Raw genomic sequence first — 17,050 nt, 5'->3', positions numbered from 1 at the left:
GGCTTCCCTCCCCACGGGATTCCTCCCACAACTCAAATCAAGAATAGTCCACCCCTTTCAGGCGGTAGGAGGCCAACTCCACTCCCTCTGTCTCTGTAGCATGCATAACTCGAAGAGTCTTGTGCTTCTTATCAATGAAGTCCTGGGGGTCCTCCTCGGGATCAGTACCCGTAAACACTGGAGGATCTAACTGAAGAAACTTGTTCACCCTGGAACTAGCAGATTCCCCTAGATGACTGGAAGAAGTAGGCCCAACACTTGATCTCTGGGCCAACATTTGTATGGCTCCCCTAAGATCAACATCAGACACACCAGAATCGGAAGCTGGAGCTGGAGGTGGAACTGGAATATCAGTTGGAGGAACCGTTGCACCTTCTGTAGGTGTAGGGACAGGTGCGGTCTGATCAATTGTGGTAGAATCAGGAAGTGTGGTAACTGGGGGAATATCCTCACCCCTCGGTTGCTCACCCGCATCATCAATTATAGGATTGACTGCCACTCTTGGGGTGACATTGGCTCTTTGGACAGTTCTTGCCTTCTTCTTAGGTGCCATGTACTGAAAATTAGAGCAACGCAGGAGTTAAAGGAGGAACAATCTTACAACCAGCTTTATCGCACGATCAAGAACATGAAAGAAAAGTATTATTCCTAAATGCCCATGTAGCATCCTAATTATAGATGTGGTCGACAATACACCGATAATAAGGACTCTACTAGACACGTCTCCGAGACATCCTAGGATACTTTAAAACCTTAGGCTCTGATACCAAGTTTGTCACGCCTCAAAACTGGGGAGCGCGACCGGCACTCAACCGAGTGAACCCGGCCGAGCAAGCCTATTAGATTTCCTTCTACCCAACTCATTCACGAATAAAGAGATTATATGTTTTCATTATTCAAACAATAAAATGATCATGTCTGCAATTCCAATTTCTTACCATTAGTTACTTCATTTTAAGGTCTCAATTTCACACACATTTTTCATAATCTGAATTGGAAATAGTAATTCAAACACAACATAACGAGTTTGACTTCCCCAGCACCAATATACAACCCACACTATGTCTACATAACCTCTATAGATAAAGAAGAGTACAATGATAATGTCGACAAGGCCCCGGCTGTACTTCAAACCGAATACACAAAGAACAAAGGATACATGACCCCGGGATGAAGTGGGGCTCACCAAGTCAGCTGGGAAGAAGGTGTACTACTATCAATGATCAATATCTCCTGTTGTGAAACCACCTACATCCATTTAAAGATTTAGCGCCCCCGGCAAAAGGGATGTTAGTACCGTCGAATAGTACTAGTATGAAACCAAACACCAATTTAAGAATTTAGAAATACAATATGAATATGATGAATCAGGGCGGCAATAGAATAATATAGATAACCATTTAAACCAGCACAATAGATGGTTGAAAAGAAGTTCTTGGCATATTTATCCTTTGTGAGGGATGTCAGTGTTGATACTCCTATCGTTGAGTCAGTTTCAATAGTGAGAGAATTCCTATATGTGTTTCTAGCAGACTTACAGGGCATGCCGCTCGATAGGGATATTGATTTTGGTATTGAATTGGTGCTGGGCACCCATCCCATCTCTATTTCACCATATCGCATGGTACCAGCGGAGTTGAAAGAATTAAAAAAATAACTTCAGGAGTTACTTTATAAGGGTTTCATCTGACCGAGTGTCTCACCTTGGGGTGCTCCAGTTCTATTTGTGAAGAACAATGACGATTCTTTGAGGACGTGTATTGATTACAGGCAGGTGAAAAAGGTTACAAACAAGAACAAGTACCCACTACTGCATATTGATGATTTGTTTAATCAACTTTAGGGCGCTTGGGTATTCTTGAAGATTGACTTGATATTTGGGTACCATCAGTTGAAGATTCAAGATTCAGATATTTTGAAGATGGCTTTCAAGACTCGCTATGGTCATTACGAGTTTTTGGTCATGTTATTTGGGCTGACCAATGCCCCAACAACTTTCATGCACTTGATGAATAGTGTATTCCAATCGTATTTTGATTCCTTCATCATCGTGTTCATTGACAATATATTGGTGTATTCTTGTAGTTGGGAGGATCTTGAGCATCACTTGAGGATTGTGCTTCAGAATTTGAGGGAGAGGAAGTTATATGCTAAATTCTCTAAGTGCGAGTTTTGGCTTGATTCAGTGGCATTCTTGGGCCACGTGGTGTCCAGCGAGCAGATTAAGGTGGATCCAAAGAAGGTGGAGGCAGTTCAGAGTTGGCCCGGACCGTCTTCTTCTATTAAGATCCGAAGTTTTCTAGGCTTGGTTGATTATTATTGCCGTTTCGTGGAGGGTTTTTCATCTGTTGCAGTTCCTTTGACGAGATTGACTTAGAAGGGTGCCCCATTCAGGTGGTCTGAAGAATATGAGGAGAGCTTTCAGAAGCTCAAGACCGCGTTGATTACAACTCCAATTCTGGTTTTGCCTTTAGCATCAGGGTCTTATACAGTTTATTATGATGCTTCGCGAATTGGCATTGGGTGTGTATTGATGCTGGAGTGTAGAGTGATTGCTTATGATTTGCATAAGTTGAAGTCCAATAAGAGGAACTACCCAATACATGATTTAGAGTTGGCAACCATTGTACACGCGCTAAAGATTTGGAGGCACTATCTCTATGGCGTGTCTTGTGGGGTATTAACATATCATATGAGTTTACAACACTTTTTTAAGCAAAAGGATCTGAACTTGAGGCAACCAAGGTGGTTAGAGCTACTAAAGGACTATGATATCACCATTCTTTATCATCTCGGGAAGGCCAATGTGGTGGCTGATGGTTTGATTAGGAAGGCTGAGAGCATGGGGTAGTCTTGCTTTTATTCCAGTTTGGGAGAGACCGTTAGCTTTGGATGTTCAAGCTTTGGCCATCAGATTTGTGAGGTTGGATATTTTGGAGCCTAGCCGGGTTCTTTCTTGCATGGTTTCACTGTTTTCTTTGTTTGAGCGCATCAAGGTGCATCAGTATGATGATCTCCTCTTGCTTATCCTTAAGGATACGGTGCATCACGGTGATGTCAAGGAGGTTACTATTGGGGATGATGGGGTTTTGAGAATGCGTGGCCGAATTTGTGTGCCCAATATGGATGGGTTACGTGAGTTGATTCTTGACGAGGCCCATAGTTTGCGGTATTCCATTTATCCGGGTACCGTGAAGATGTATCATGATTTGAAACAATACTACTGGTGGAGAATAATGAAGAAAGACATTGTGGTGTATGTGGCTCGGTGTTTGATTTATCAGCAGATGAAGTACGAGCATCAGAGACCAGATAGTTTTCTTCAAAGACTTGATATTTTAGAGTGGAAGTGAGAGTGCATCACCATGGATTTTGTAGTTTGACTTCCACAGACCTTGAGGAGATTCGATGCAGTGTAGGTCATTGTGGACAGACCGACCAAGTCTGCACATTTTATTTCAATCATAACTACCCATTCCTCAGAGCAGCTGGCTCAGATTTATCTTCGTGAGATTGTTCGCCTTCATGGTGTGTTGGTGTTTATTATCTCAGATCAAGGCACTCAGTTGACATCACATTTTTGGAGAGTCATGGAGTGTGAGTTTGACACACAGGCCGAGCTAAGTACGATATTTCATCCCCAGACGGATGGACAGTCCGAGCGCACTATTCAGATATTAGAGGACATGCTACGTGCTTATGTTATTGATTTAGGGGGTTCATAGGATCAGTTTCTACCGCTCGTAAAGTTTGCCTACAAGAACAGCTATCGGTCAAACATCCAGATGGCTCCTTACGAGGCCTTATATGGGAGGCGATGTTTTTATTTGGTTGGTTCTTTTGAGCCTTGGGAGGCTGGGTTGTTGGGCACTGATTTTGTTCAGGATGTCGTGGAGAAGGTGAAGTTGATTCAGGATCGGCTTCGTGCATCACAGTCCAGGGAGAAGAGTTATACTGATCGAAGGGCTCGTGATGTGGCATTTATGGTGGGTGAGAGGGTCCTGCTTAGAGTTTCACCCATGAAGGGTGTGATGAGGTTTGGGAAGAAGGGAAAGTTGAATCCTCGGTATATTGGTCCTTTTGATATCCTTGAGAGAGTTGGTGAGGCGACCTATAGACTTGCATCGCCACCCAGCTTATCGGGAGTTCACCAGTGTTTTAGGTTTCCATGCTCTGGAAGTATTATTGTGATCCATCACATATATTAGATTTCAACTCAGTCTAGTTGGACAAGTATTTGACCTATATTGAGGAGCTGGTGGCTATATTGGACAGGTGGGTCCGAAAGTTGAGGTCAAAGAACATTGCTTCAGTGAAGGTTCAGTAGAGAGGTCAACAAGTCGAGGAGGTGACTTGGGAGACTGAGCATGATATTCGTAGATGTTATTCGCATCTTTTGGGCACTTCAGGTATGTCTCTATACTCCCTTGAGGACGAATGTTTATTTAAGAAGGGGAGAATGTAACGATCTGGCTGGTCATTTTGTGTATTTGAGCCCCGTGTTCCCCTTTGAAGCTTCCCATATATGTATTTGTGGTTTTATGACTTGTGAGGATGGCTAGTTTCATTTCGGAGAGGTTTTGGAATGATTTGGATCCTTTGGTTCTTGGTTTAGAAGCTTAAGTCGGAAATATTGACCGATGTTTGACTTTTATAAAAACGATCCAGGAATGGTGTTTTTATAGCTCTAATAGGTTCGTATAGTGATTTTGGACTTAGGCATATGCTCGAAATTGAATTCGGAAGTTCTTAGGTTGATTTAGCTTGTTTTCCTGAAAGTTGATAATTTGAAGGTTTAGAAATATCCTAAGTTTGACCGTAGGTTGAATTTATAGCTATCGAGTTCAGATTGTGGTTTTAGGACTTGAAGTAGGTATGTTTTGTCATTTGTAACATGTCTGCAAAATTTTGTGTCATTTCGAGTTGGTTTGATAGGAATCAGATGCATGGTTGTGTTTCTAGCAATTCTTGAGTTCATTGTAATTCTCTATGTGTTTTGATGTCTGATTCGTGGTTCCAGATGTTATTTTGGTGATTTGATCACGCTAGCGAGTTCGTATGATATTTTTAGACTTGTGTGGATGTTTGGTGTGGAGCCTCGAGGGCTCGGGTTAGTTTTGGACACGTTTCAGATTGATTTGGTCATGTTTCATAGTTATCTACGGAAAAAATTTCCAGGTAAAATCTCCATGTAATTTAAGGTTTTCTTGTAGTGGAATACCACGGGACAAACGGTCAACGGACTGGGGACTACCAGTATCTGCGCGAAGAGGTGGCAACATTGCTGAAAAATGGCCATCTCAAGGAGTTTTTGAGTGATCGGGCTAAAAATAATTATGACCGCAGTCGCAATAACATGGAGCCTTCAAAAGCAAGAGAAGATCTGTAGCACTCCGAAAAATTTTGAAGTACTTAAGCGCTATTAAGAAAGTTGATGTGCGCTAATTATATTATATTATGTGCAGGCGAGGACTATTAATATGATGGATATCAATCGGATATGATAATGTGTACGAGGCATTATAAGTGATGTGGGGTCTAAGGATAGCCCTAAGTCCAAGTCAAGTTGGAAATTACATGATAGACTAAAGTTCCAAATGAGTACGTACAAGACCAAACTTTGGACTGTGATGGACAACCTATCAAATGAAATATCTTCGCGTCTAGTTTCTAATGCTTCAAACTGTTTGTCATTTAGACATTCCTACAAGAAGTTATGACCAAATTACCAAAGGCTGGCAGAGGAGTCTGCGGATGCGAAGCATCCGGGGCCGCGTCCGAAAGAATGGCTGGTAGTGAAGTGCTGCCATAGCATCCAAGGCCGCGTCCGAAACCCAGAAATCTGGGCCTATAAATACCAAGTCGGTGGAGAGAGTATTTTGAGTATTGGGGGTTAGGGTTCTTGAGGTGAAGGGGCGATTTTAAGCTCAAATCAAGTCCAATCAACCAAGGTAGGTTGTTAATGTTGTTTTGGGTTGATTCTCACTCAATATACATAAGTTCTAACATCATTCTTGCATCCAAATGCTAGGTTTCATCATCAAATCCTCAAGAACACTAAAATTATCAAAGTTGTGATTTTTCAAGATTGAGCTACTATAGGTAATTTCAATGTTTCAAACTCGTTTATTATGAGTAATTAGAAGTATTTGAAGCATTTGTTACTAGTTTTAATGGTTGAAAGATTGGATTATAAAACTTTAGTTCATGGCATGAATAGTACTTTTGAGAAAATAAGAGAGAATATGAATGGTAATCTTGGAGATGAAATTTATGAATACAATGAACCTATAGAACTATTTGCTAGCAAAAGATGAAAATGATCAACTAAGTAATCACTCGAATTGTATATTTTGCAAGTATTGATTATGGAAGACGATGAATAGTAACTTGGTGGCAATGGACAATTGATGTAGTATCATTAATGACTTCGAATGGGTATTAAAACATAAGAATGAAGTTGAATGGTCTAGCATGTAAAACTATTTGGTGATTTGAGTTGTTGGAGGCTTGTAGCCAACTTATGAGTCATATATGGATGTTCATCAATATCTTAGTTCATATTTTGATGTAATTAGGATATCTAATTATAGATATCGACTTGTTGGTGATGTTGAGCATTTTAATCAACATTGGAATGATGGAGGAGGATTGAAAGCTTGTGAATGTTAATAAAGCGAAAGCGAGGTAAGTTGATTAAAACTTACTCTTCTTATGGGACTTTCTCTAAACCATGTTTCGAGATAATACTTAAGCAATTTGCAAATATGCTTTCATGCTTGTGGGGACAAACAAATACGGATGTATCCATGTATTAAATATTATGTTGCATATGTAGTGTCATGTTGTTTTATAAAATTGTATTTTAAATCTTGTTGGCAAAATGACACTCAAGGTAAATGTTATAAGTTTTTATCAAAACTTACGTATTTACCAGAGTATACATATTTGAGTGTTAAAGATAAGTTTTTGTGAAAAGTATTTCTTTTTGAAATTGACGAACATAATGACACTTGTGGTCTCTTTTAAAGATTGATGTTAAATTGCTAAAGGCTTTAGCATGTAAAAGGTTATTTATTTAAATTTTGTTCAAATGATTTAGATTTTCTATAAATGCTATGATTTGATAAAAATAGATCCTTTGAGGCTACTATGCTATGAATCTATTTTTGAAGTATCAAATGTTTTGGGAGTTACTTGTGTTCACCGAGATTGGCTTCGGATATATCGTGTTCATTGTCATAAAACTACACATGTCGGTGTAGGCGTAGATGACCACTTTGTGGTATAGACTACGACAGAGTGCTCTCCCTCGAGAAGGTACTATTTTGTGCTATTATTAGCATGGCAGAGTCGATTCGTACGGCACTACGATGAGACGACCTGAGCAAGTTGGGTATATGATACTTGCCGCTAGGTACATAATCTAGTTGACCTTCTTATGTCGGTGATGGTATAGTACTCCTACCGAAAGGTAAGGATGATTTTCTTAAGTTTAGGCCTAAGGAGCCGAAAGTGATTTCGATGACTTAAAGCAAATGGAATGATTTTGTATGATTTTATCCAAAATCTTGGATTGATGTAAATGTTTTAAAAGTTTATATTGTGGGTTATATTTCACTTGGTTGTTATTTAAAATAACAAGGGTCATGAATTGATAAAATTTCTGATCATTTTATATCAAATATTGGTGCATTATTTTTATAAAGTTGTCCCAAGAACTTAAGTTAGAGAGAGTCTATGACACTTATTGAGTACCGATGTGGTGTACTCAGCCCTTAGCCCCCCCTCCAGGGTCCTGCTTACTTTACATGTTTCAGGATGATGTATGATACGTGGCATGCGTTCAGGCTAGGATGACTCTCTTTTCGAGGTATTATGAAGCACCACTTTTATTTCGTGGTAGCTATCATGTTCTTTCTTATTTTATTTTGTTGGAATTACTCCAACCGTTGGTTCTATTCTTTGGTATAAAGGCTCCATAGATAGTTGTGAAAGGTTGTAGTAACAAGGTTGTACACGACATACATAAAAGTATATTTATTTTACTTAGTCTCATTGTCATTATCATGAAATATGTCATGTGTGATTTTAAATTGAAAAATATTATTATCATTTAACTTAAATATATATATGATTTTCAAGGAGCTTCTGCCATTAAATTGGTTTTCATGCATATGATTTGGGTGTATCATATAGTTTGGTTCGTTCGGGTCGGGTAGTGTGTTGGGTGTCGGCCACGTAAGTTTGGGTCGTGACAGGATCCTCCAAGTTTGATGATCCTCCAAGTTTGATGATCAATATGATTTTTTAGGGGAACGAGATTAACGGTGTGACATTTTCGGTGGCAAGAAAGACAAAGGTGTCGGTAACACACAGCAAGAGACTCCGGGAAGTCGCCGAGGATGACATAACTTTCACGGAGGAAGACGAGGACGGGGTGCTGCTACCGCATAACGATGCCCCGGTAATCTCTTTAAATGTCTTAGATTTTAAAATTAAACGTGTTCTGGTGGCCCCAGGAAGTTCGGCCAATATTATCCAATGGAGAGTGTTAGAGCAAGCTAAGCTCACCGGAAGTATCATTCCGGCCACGAAACTTCTCGTTGGGTTCAATCTGGCAAGTGTGACAACCCGGGGAGAGATCCTGCTGCCCACGAATGCCGAGGGGGTAAAGAAGACGACCCTTTTCGAGGTAGTAAACGGCGATATGGTTTACAATATCATCCTGGGGAGAGCATGGTTGTACGAGATGAAGGTTGTGCCATCAACATATCATCAGTTGCTAAAATTCCCAACTCCTGAGGGAATTAAACAAATAAGAGGTGACCAACCGGCAACAAGGGAGATGAATGCAATCTTAGTATCCAGTAGCAAAGGTAAGGAGCATGCGACATAGCAATTATAGGAATCAGCGCTTACTCCCGAGCCGAGTGAAGTCAACTAAGATTCATCAGAATTCTATCAAGTACCAAGATATTTTCAGGTACCAGAAGAAACGGACGCAACAAAATCTATGGCAAAAGAACTGGAACAAGTCGCATTATTCAAAAAATTCTTGGAGAGGAAGTTCCACTTGGGGACAGGACTACACCCCGAGATCAGGTCTGGATTTATTGAATTTCTTAAACTTAATGTCGATTGTTTTGCGTGGTCGCATGCGGATATGACAGGTATCCCGCCAGAAGTGGCCGTGCATAAACTAAGCCTGGACCCCAGCATCCCTCCGGTAAGACAGAAAAAATATCCTATTGCTGAGGTCAGAAATAAATTTGTCAAAGAAGAGGTAACTCGCTTGCTTGATATCAGTTCAATCGGAGAGGTAAAGTATCATGACTGGCTAGCTAACGTAGTGGTAGTTACAAAGAAGAAGAATAAGTTTTGCATGTGCGTAGACTATAAGAATTTGAATAAGGCATGCCCAAAAGACTCGTTCTCATTGCCAAACATTGATCAAATGATTTATGCAATGTCCGGACACGAGTTGATGAATTTCCTCGATGCTTACTTCAGATGCAACCAAATCAAGATGAACCCGGAGGATCAAGAAATAACTTCGTTCATAACGAACTTTGGCATATATTTTATAATGTGATGCCTTTCGGGCTAAAGAACGCCGGAGACACTTATCAATTGCTCATAAACAAAATGTTTGAGAAGAAAATAGGGAAAACTATGGAAGTTTACATAGATGATATGTTGGTTAAGTCTTTGAATGCAGGTGATCATCTGAAACACTTGCAAGAGACCTTTGACATCTTGAGTAGACACAACATGAAACTTAACCCGAGAAGTATGTATTCGGGGTCATTTACGGTAAGTTTTTGGGATTCCTCGTGTAGCAAAGGGGGATCGAGATTAACCCTGATAAAATCAAAGCCATCGAAGACATCCCATACCAACTATCAAGCGTAAAAAAGGTTCAAAGGCTAACGGGGAGACTGGCTGCTTTGAGCACATTCATTTCCCGATCTTCGGAAAAATGCCATCATTTCTTCATACGTCTCAAAAAGAAGAATAACTTTGAGTGGACATCGGAAAGCCAGAAGGCTTTGAAGGATCTTAAAAGGTATTTGTCAAGTCCTCCGTTACTGTCAAAATTGGAGGAAGGCGATTAACTATTGATCTACGTAGCGGTCTCGGAGGTAGCGGTAAGTGTTGTTTTAGTACGCAAGGATAAAGGTACGCAATCTCCTATTTATTATGTAAGTAAAATTTTCATGGGAGCAAAAACTCGCTACCCGCATCTAGAAAAATTGGCCTTATCCCTCGTAGTCGCCGCTCGAAATCTAAGGCCTTATTTCCAATGTCACCCGATAGCTGTGGTGACCATTTTTCCCTTGCAAAATATTCTTCACAAACTTTAAATTTCACATAGGCTGGCCAAGTGGGCCGTTGAAATGAGAGAATTTGACATAGAATATAAACCCAGAACTACAATTAAGTTGCAAGTTTTGGCTGACTTTGTGGCTGATTTCAATCCAGGACTTTTACCTCTGGCTACCAAAAAAAGAAGCAATAATGGTGTTAGAATCAACATCAGTAGTTTGGACCTTATTCACGGACGGAGCTTCCAATGTGAAAGGGTCCAGGCTTAGCATAATGTTAACCACACCTTCGGGAGAAACCCTAAGGCATGCCATAAGATTTGTGGCTTTGACTAACAATGAAGTGGGGTATGAATCTTTGATTGCAGGGCTCGAATTGGCTTGGGGACTGGACTCCGAGGTTATAAAAATCAAATGTGACTCCCAGTTAGTGGTAAATCAGGTCTACGGGATCTTCGAAGCCAAAGAGGAATGCATGCAACAATACGTAATGAAGGTCTATGCTCTGCTTGCTCGGTTTCGGGAGTGGTCAATTACGCATATCCTGAGGGAAGAGAATGTGGAAGCAAATGCACTAGCTAGCCTTGGATCGTCCACAGAGATGAAGGGATTAGACTCTGGTACGGTAGTACAGCTTATGCATTCAGTATTGTACGCGGATAGCTATTACGAGGTAAACGCGACTAATTTGGTCTGGGACTGGTGAAACGAGATTATTGACTATCTCGAGCATGGGAAATTGCCTGAAGATCCTAAGGCATCTAGGGCACTGCGCACAAAAGCAGCTCAATATAGCTTCAAGGGGGGTCAATTGTACAGAAGATCTTTCTAAGGCCCGTTGGCCCGATGTTTGGGAGCCTCCGAAGCTAATTATGTTAAGAAGTCCACAGAGGGATCTGCGAAAATCACTTAGGTACAGATTCCTTAGTATTAAAATTTAGTAGGGCAGGATACTATTGGCCCCGGATGGAACAAGACACCAAAGCTTATGTTTAAAAATATGATAAATGGAAACGCTACGCACCGTTGGTACATCAACCGACAGAGCCATTGCATTCAGTTTTGTCACCATGGCCGTTCATGAAGTGGGGAATGGATATCGTTAGACTACTGCCATCGGTCCCCGGTAAGGTAAGATTCCTTTTGATTTTAACTGACTATTTTTCTAAGTGGGTTGAAGCAGGTCCTTATCAGAATATCGGCGAACGTGAAGTGGTAGATTTCCTGTAGGAGAATATAATTTGTAGATTTGGAATACCAAAAGAGATAGCGAGCAACAACGGGCCACAATTTATAGGCGTAAAGGTCACAAAGTTCCTTGAAGACTTGAAAATCAAGAGGATCACATCATCACCTTATCATCCAAGCACAAACGTCCAAGAAGAATCAACGAACAAGGTGATTATACAAAATCTCAAAAAGAGATTGGAAGTACCTAAAGGTAAATGGCCCGAAGAGATGCCAGGTGTACTATGGGCATACCGAACAATGGCCAAATCGAGCGCGGGGGAGACTCCTTTCTCTCTTGTGTACGGAGCAAAAGCACTGATCCTGGTGGAAGTAGGGGAGCTTACTCTGAGATATTTCTAAGAAAATAAAGAAACAAACAATGAAGTGATGTTGGTCAATTTGGAGTTGCTCGATGAACGTAGGGACTTGGCGCATATCCGGATGGCATCCCAAAAGCAAAGAATAGAAAGATACTACAATCGAAGAGCCAACCTCTGTTATTTCAAAGTAGGAGACTTGGTTTTAAGGAAAGTAACTTAGAACACCGGGAGCTCAATGCGGGGAATCTGGGTCCAACATGGGAAGGCCCCTACCGGGTTTCAGCTGTCACCGGGAAATGATCATACGAGCTAGAAAATCAAGATGGAGAAAAGTTGCCAAGCAACTGGAATGTGGCGTACCTCAAGAGATATTATTGCTGATAAGCCTCGCCTATACTGAAAGTATGTGCTGTACTTTATTTCCCTTCGTTTAGTTTTTGTCCTAATTGGGTATTTCTGGAAAGATTTTTAACGAGGCAGCAACGAAAAGCATACTATAAAGGAAGCCTCATCAGTAGAAATAAGACCTAAAATGACAAGGCACGCAAACGACAGATCACTGCGGAATGGTTAGATAATCTTTGGCTCGGTAGCAAAACTTCCTACTGGGAAGTAAAATTTGCTATCAGACAAGGGTTACCCAACCGTTCATGAGTACAAGCCACTGGGGGGTTGTTAGATAGTCTTTGGCTCGATAAAAAAGTTCCTAATAGGAAGTGAAGCTTGTTACCGAGCTAAAAATTATCTAACCATCCACTAGTGTAATCTCCAAAAGATCAAGGCTTCCAATGTTCAAATTTGCATTCTTCACATTCAAACACTAGGGGAGAATGATATGAGGATATGGCAACAATGACTGCCACATCGACCGGAATACGAAACCCGAAAGAAAAGTTGTATCATCAGAACTGGGGACTGCAAGGCCAGCCCCGTAGAAACAAGTTGTACAAGCTAGACACAAGTAATGGCAACTTCTTTTTATCACGACGAATGCTTATGTACTTTTGAAAATGAAAGGAATAAAGTAAAGTCCTTTTATTTCTATCTTGTTTCTTGTCTGAATGATGAATTAATTTTATCATTTGAAAGTTAAACAAGTAATTCAATTGCTAGTACCATGATGAACATGAGACGTCCTCTTCAAGAGCACCGTAAACATAAGAGGTCCCTCTCTTATAAAACCCTCACATTAAAGGGTTGATTTCGGAAGAACTTATGCCCGGAATCCAAATACTAAATAAAACCCTCCCCTTTAATTATTGATTTTTGAAGAACTTTTTCTCATAATACAAATACTACTCGGGAAAAATATACCCGAAGCCTCGCATATCTCGGCGCAGAAACAAAAAAAGGATGCAAAGAGCAAACCTTGCGCAAGCACTTAAATGAAAACAGACACAAAAGAGCAAAACTTGCAAGAATACTTGAACGAAAAGGGCACAAAGAGAAAAGCTTGCACAATACTTGAACAAAAAGATACTCTATTCACAATAAATGTGCCAAACAGCACAAGTACAAAAGTGTAAAAAAGAAAGCAAAAACTAAGTTGATGTATCTCCGAGGCCTCAGAGGAAGAGAAGCAGTTGCGCCCCCAGGAGAGGTGGGTAGATCCGCTGCCGATTCGATATCTTGGCGTTCTTCATTTTGACCTTTAACATCACCGCCTTCTATTTCTTCATTAGTTCCCGAGAACTCGAAACCGGAACCAGAAGAATAAGTGGCATCATGCCGGATTGGAAGACCCATTTTTGCGGTTAACTCTAGCTCATGAGCCTTAGCGATTTCGGCATCAAAGTTAATGACACCCGCTTTGGCCTCTTCCAAGGTTTTTCTCCTCATACTATACATAGCATATGTTTTTTCAACAATGAGGGAAGCCGCTCGGTGCTGGAGTTCTTCTTTAAGTCGGTCGACCTCGGCAGAATGGTTATCCCGTGCGGATCTGGTGGATCGGAGGTTGACATCAAGCTCGCAGACAGTGGAGCTGAAAACTCTATTGTTCTTGATGCTCCTCTTATGCTTCTCCTCCAACCGGGCGTACTCCGCCTTGGCAACAGTAAGCTCTTCAGCTTTGGAGTTTAAGGCTTCCTCCAAATTACACGATCTTTCAGCAGAGGCACCCTCACGATCGGATGCAGCGAGAACGACATTATAGACTTCAACCCATTTGGCCTTAGTTTCTTCAAATTGTTCCCTTAACTGGGCGACCTCCTAGCTAAGGGTTACCACTTCTTTCTCGCTTTGCTGCAACCGAGCCTCTAATTCAACGGCCTCAACAGCTCGTGCTTCCATCTCTAAGAGGCAAGCAACATTTTGGTCTCCCTCGGCCAAAGGCTTATCCCGTACGGAGGTAAGTTCCTACTTATCACAAATCAGCCTTTGTAGGCCCTCGGAAGCAAGGAAGTTGTCCTACAAAACAAAAATGCAAATTCAAAATCCTACCATAACAATGATATAAGACACAACAGAGAAAACAAAGAATATACCGCTGTTGCGTTGTACATGGCGTTATTCAAAAACACTCTCCCAAGAGAGTTTGTTTCTTATCTCTATCTTTTTCTAAAGCCAAAGGCTTCAGATAATTAGTAAGCTCCACCGGCTGGGATAACAGATGGTATCCGGTAGAGACTGAGTAGGTAAAATTCCTCCTCCTTTAGGGATCTTTGGAGGAGATAACATAATTTTTCCCCAAATTCCCATAAACAGGGTACTGGGGAAGAGGGACATCCTCCTCTCGGGCAGCTGCGGCCGGTAGAGATGATGTAGCAGTTGTTGGTGGCTAAGGCAAAGTTGGTGAAAAAGGAGATGAAGATGATGGAGAAGCAACTGCGACAAGTGCAATGCTGGTTGTTGGCTGCTCATCAACCAAAGACGGCAAGGACCCGGTACTCAGCCTTGCGGTATCGGGCATGACGATTGGGACTCAAAAATGGGAGTTAGGATTTTCCACCAAATCATACTCCCCCCAGAGCACTGAGTCATCGTCCTCGGTTGGTATAACTAACTCAACAGTTGAGCATTCTGTTGAGCTGAGGAAGGTCGTCGTCTTCTATGTAGAGAAGCCCCCTCATCACTGGCTTCTCCATTATTGTCGATCACCACGGTGTCTATAGACGGCTTGGGCGTGAAGCTAACCACCACAGCATTCGAAGATGACTCGGGCGCGACATTCTTTTCCTTTTTATTCTTTCCCCCGACCTCGGAGAAACGTCTCTTTTTTGGTAGTTTGTTCTCCGGCCAGGGACTCCGAGAAGAAGAACTTGCACCAGAAGCAGGCTCGGAGACACCTGTTCGAGTAATAGCTTCCAGCAGCAGCCTCGCCGCGTCAGCAGGACTGGCCAAAATGTCCTCCTCGGGGACGACAACCGAGCCATGGGATAGACCTGAATTCAACAGGGGAGAAAGGTTAATCAACTTACTTATATGAAAGGTAAAAACAAGATGAGTCCAACTTACCATGATTTTTGGCCTTCCACCCATATTTAAGGGCCAGTTCTTTCCACGTACGGGTCTCAGACGTAGTGACATCCAAAATCTTCTAGACCCACTGGTCCAAGACTTCGACCCTCAGTGGAATCCACCGAGTTGCTGAAACAAGTGAAAGAAGAGGAATCAGTAACAACATAGGGTGATCTTTAACTAAAAGAAGAGGCAAATGATAAATTTATGAGTACAGTTCCATAATTCCGGAAAGGATGAAGTCGTGGCCGGAATAATGTCCCTAGTGGCAACTGCAACAAACCATTTTGTCTACCCATGGTCGTTGTCATCATCCATGCTGGTTAGCAGAGTATGGTGGCCACGTTTACTGAAATTTATCATTCCCACGTGAAAAAGCTTGGGGGAATAAAGGTTCATTAATCGAGCTAGGGTTAGCTCATCTCCCGTCTCCTGGCATAGATGCCGAAGGAAAGCAACTGTCCTCCACACATAAGGACTTACTTGTGCCAGGCATACCTGGTAACAGATGCAGAACTCTACAATAATGAAGTCAAGATCCACACTCAAAGAGAACGGTCCCAAAATGAAGGGGTACGTATAAAAATACGTGAAACCCTTCTTGGGAAAGGTTATCCGCTCCGCCATGTCGGGAGCGATAATGTCTAAATCTTGGCAGTGGCAGTCTTCCTTCACAGTAGGAATACTGGAAGGGTGGATGGAAGAAGGATATACGCCAACGGCCCACATACGAGTGTTAGCGGAAGAATACTTTTCTTCGAAGTCTTTAGTTGTGACAAGACATCTTGGGATGATGGTTCTCACAGTAAGAGGAGCAATATCATTAGCTTTACCTTGGTTATTTGAGGAACCAGGGTTTTTGGAAGAAGAAGCCATTTTTATCATAAGGGAGGAAAAGGTTTTCTCTGAAGAAGAAGGTTATAGCAAGTACGAGTTGAGTAAAGGGAGTTTGAGAAAGTTTGGAGAATTATAAAGTGTAAATGAAGAAGTTTGATGCGTATAAGTAAAGGAATAGGTGGCTAAAATCGTGGCCATAATTACCTCGATTAACCGGTAAAGGTGATGCTAAATCATGGATGACGCGTGTTCAAGGCATTAAATGCGGAGAGACGTGCGTTTAATCAACTGTCAGAAACTTTTCGGAAGGAGTTTAGAGAATTTCCCGCCAAAAAGGTATCTCTACAAACTTCCCGGTGACATAGAGTTATGTCACCGAAAAGTAGGGGGACTATTTGTACAGGGTAAAATATGTTCATATTTAATGATCGCATAAGAAGGCGACACATGGAGCTGAAGACAGAAGACGGTCGGGCCCGGAGGCAATGATCTCGTTTTCCATCAGAGAAAATGATATGCATAAAGATAAAATAAATTCATGCCACCCGGTAGTATTCAATGAAGAATATTCTATAGCATTAAGTGCATGGTCCGTTACAGAAAATATGGCATTCATTGCCCACCGTTACACAATCTTCAATGGCCCTCATAATTATCATTTAAGAGGGGCTTGATCATAGGACCTTATTCCTTAGGTGTAACTATAAATAGTGAGCTCTACTATCATTGTAAGAAGACAAATTATCTAACAAGCATACACTGTATTCTATCAAAAGCTCAATAACATTTTACTTTTTTGCTTATTTATATTATTCTTATTACCTCCGGTAGCTCTGCGCTCGGACTAAGATATCTGTCATTTAATTTGGGGGATTG

The 17,050-nt window shown here is 41.4% G+C and overlaps 1 protein-coding gene across 1 annotated transcript; it reads left to right on the top strand.

The window, feature by feature from the left end:
• The first annotated feature begins 2,960 nt into the window (after positions 1-2,960).
• On the top strand, positions 2,961-3,353 carry LOC138892320 (uncharacterized). Its single transcript, XM_070176027.1, has one exon. The coding sequence runs from the start codon at positions 2,961-2,963 to the stop codon at positions 3,351-3,353; it is 393 nt and encodes a 130-aa protein (XP_070032128.1).
• The last annotated feature ends 13,697 nt before the right edge of the window (positions 3,354-17,050 follow it).

The sequence above is a fragment of the Nicotiana tomentosiformis genome, chromosome 5 (genome assembly GCF_000390325.3).
Source record: "Nicotiana tomentosiformis chromosome 5, ASM39032v3, whole genome shotgun sequence".
NCBI classification, from domain to species: Eukaryota; Viridiplantae; Streptophyta; class Magnoliopsida; order Solanales; family Solanaceae; genus Nicotiana; species Nicotiana tomentosiformis.
The sequence above is the reverse complement of the archived record's forward strand: the minus strand, read 5'-3'. Positions and strand labels throughout refer to the sequence as shown.

Coding starts and splice junctions, on each gene's coding strand:
- LOC138892320 (XM_070176027.1), top strand. CDS start 2,961: ATGGTTTCACTGTTTTCTTTGTTTGAGCGCATCAAGGTGCATCAGTAT.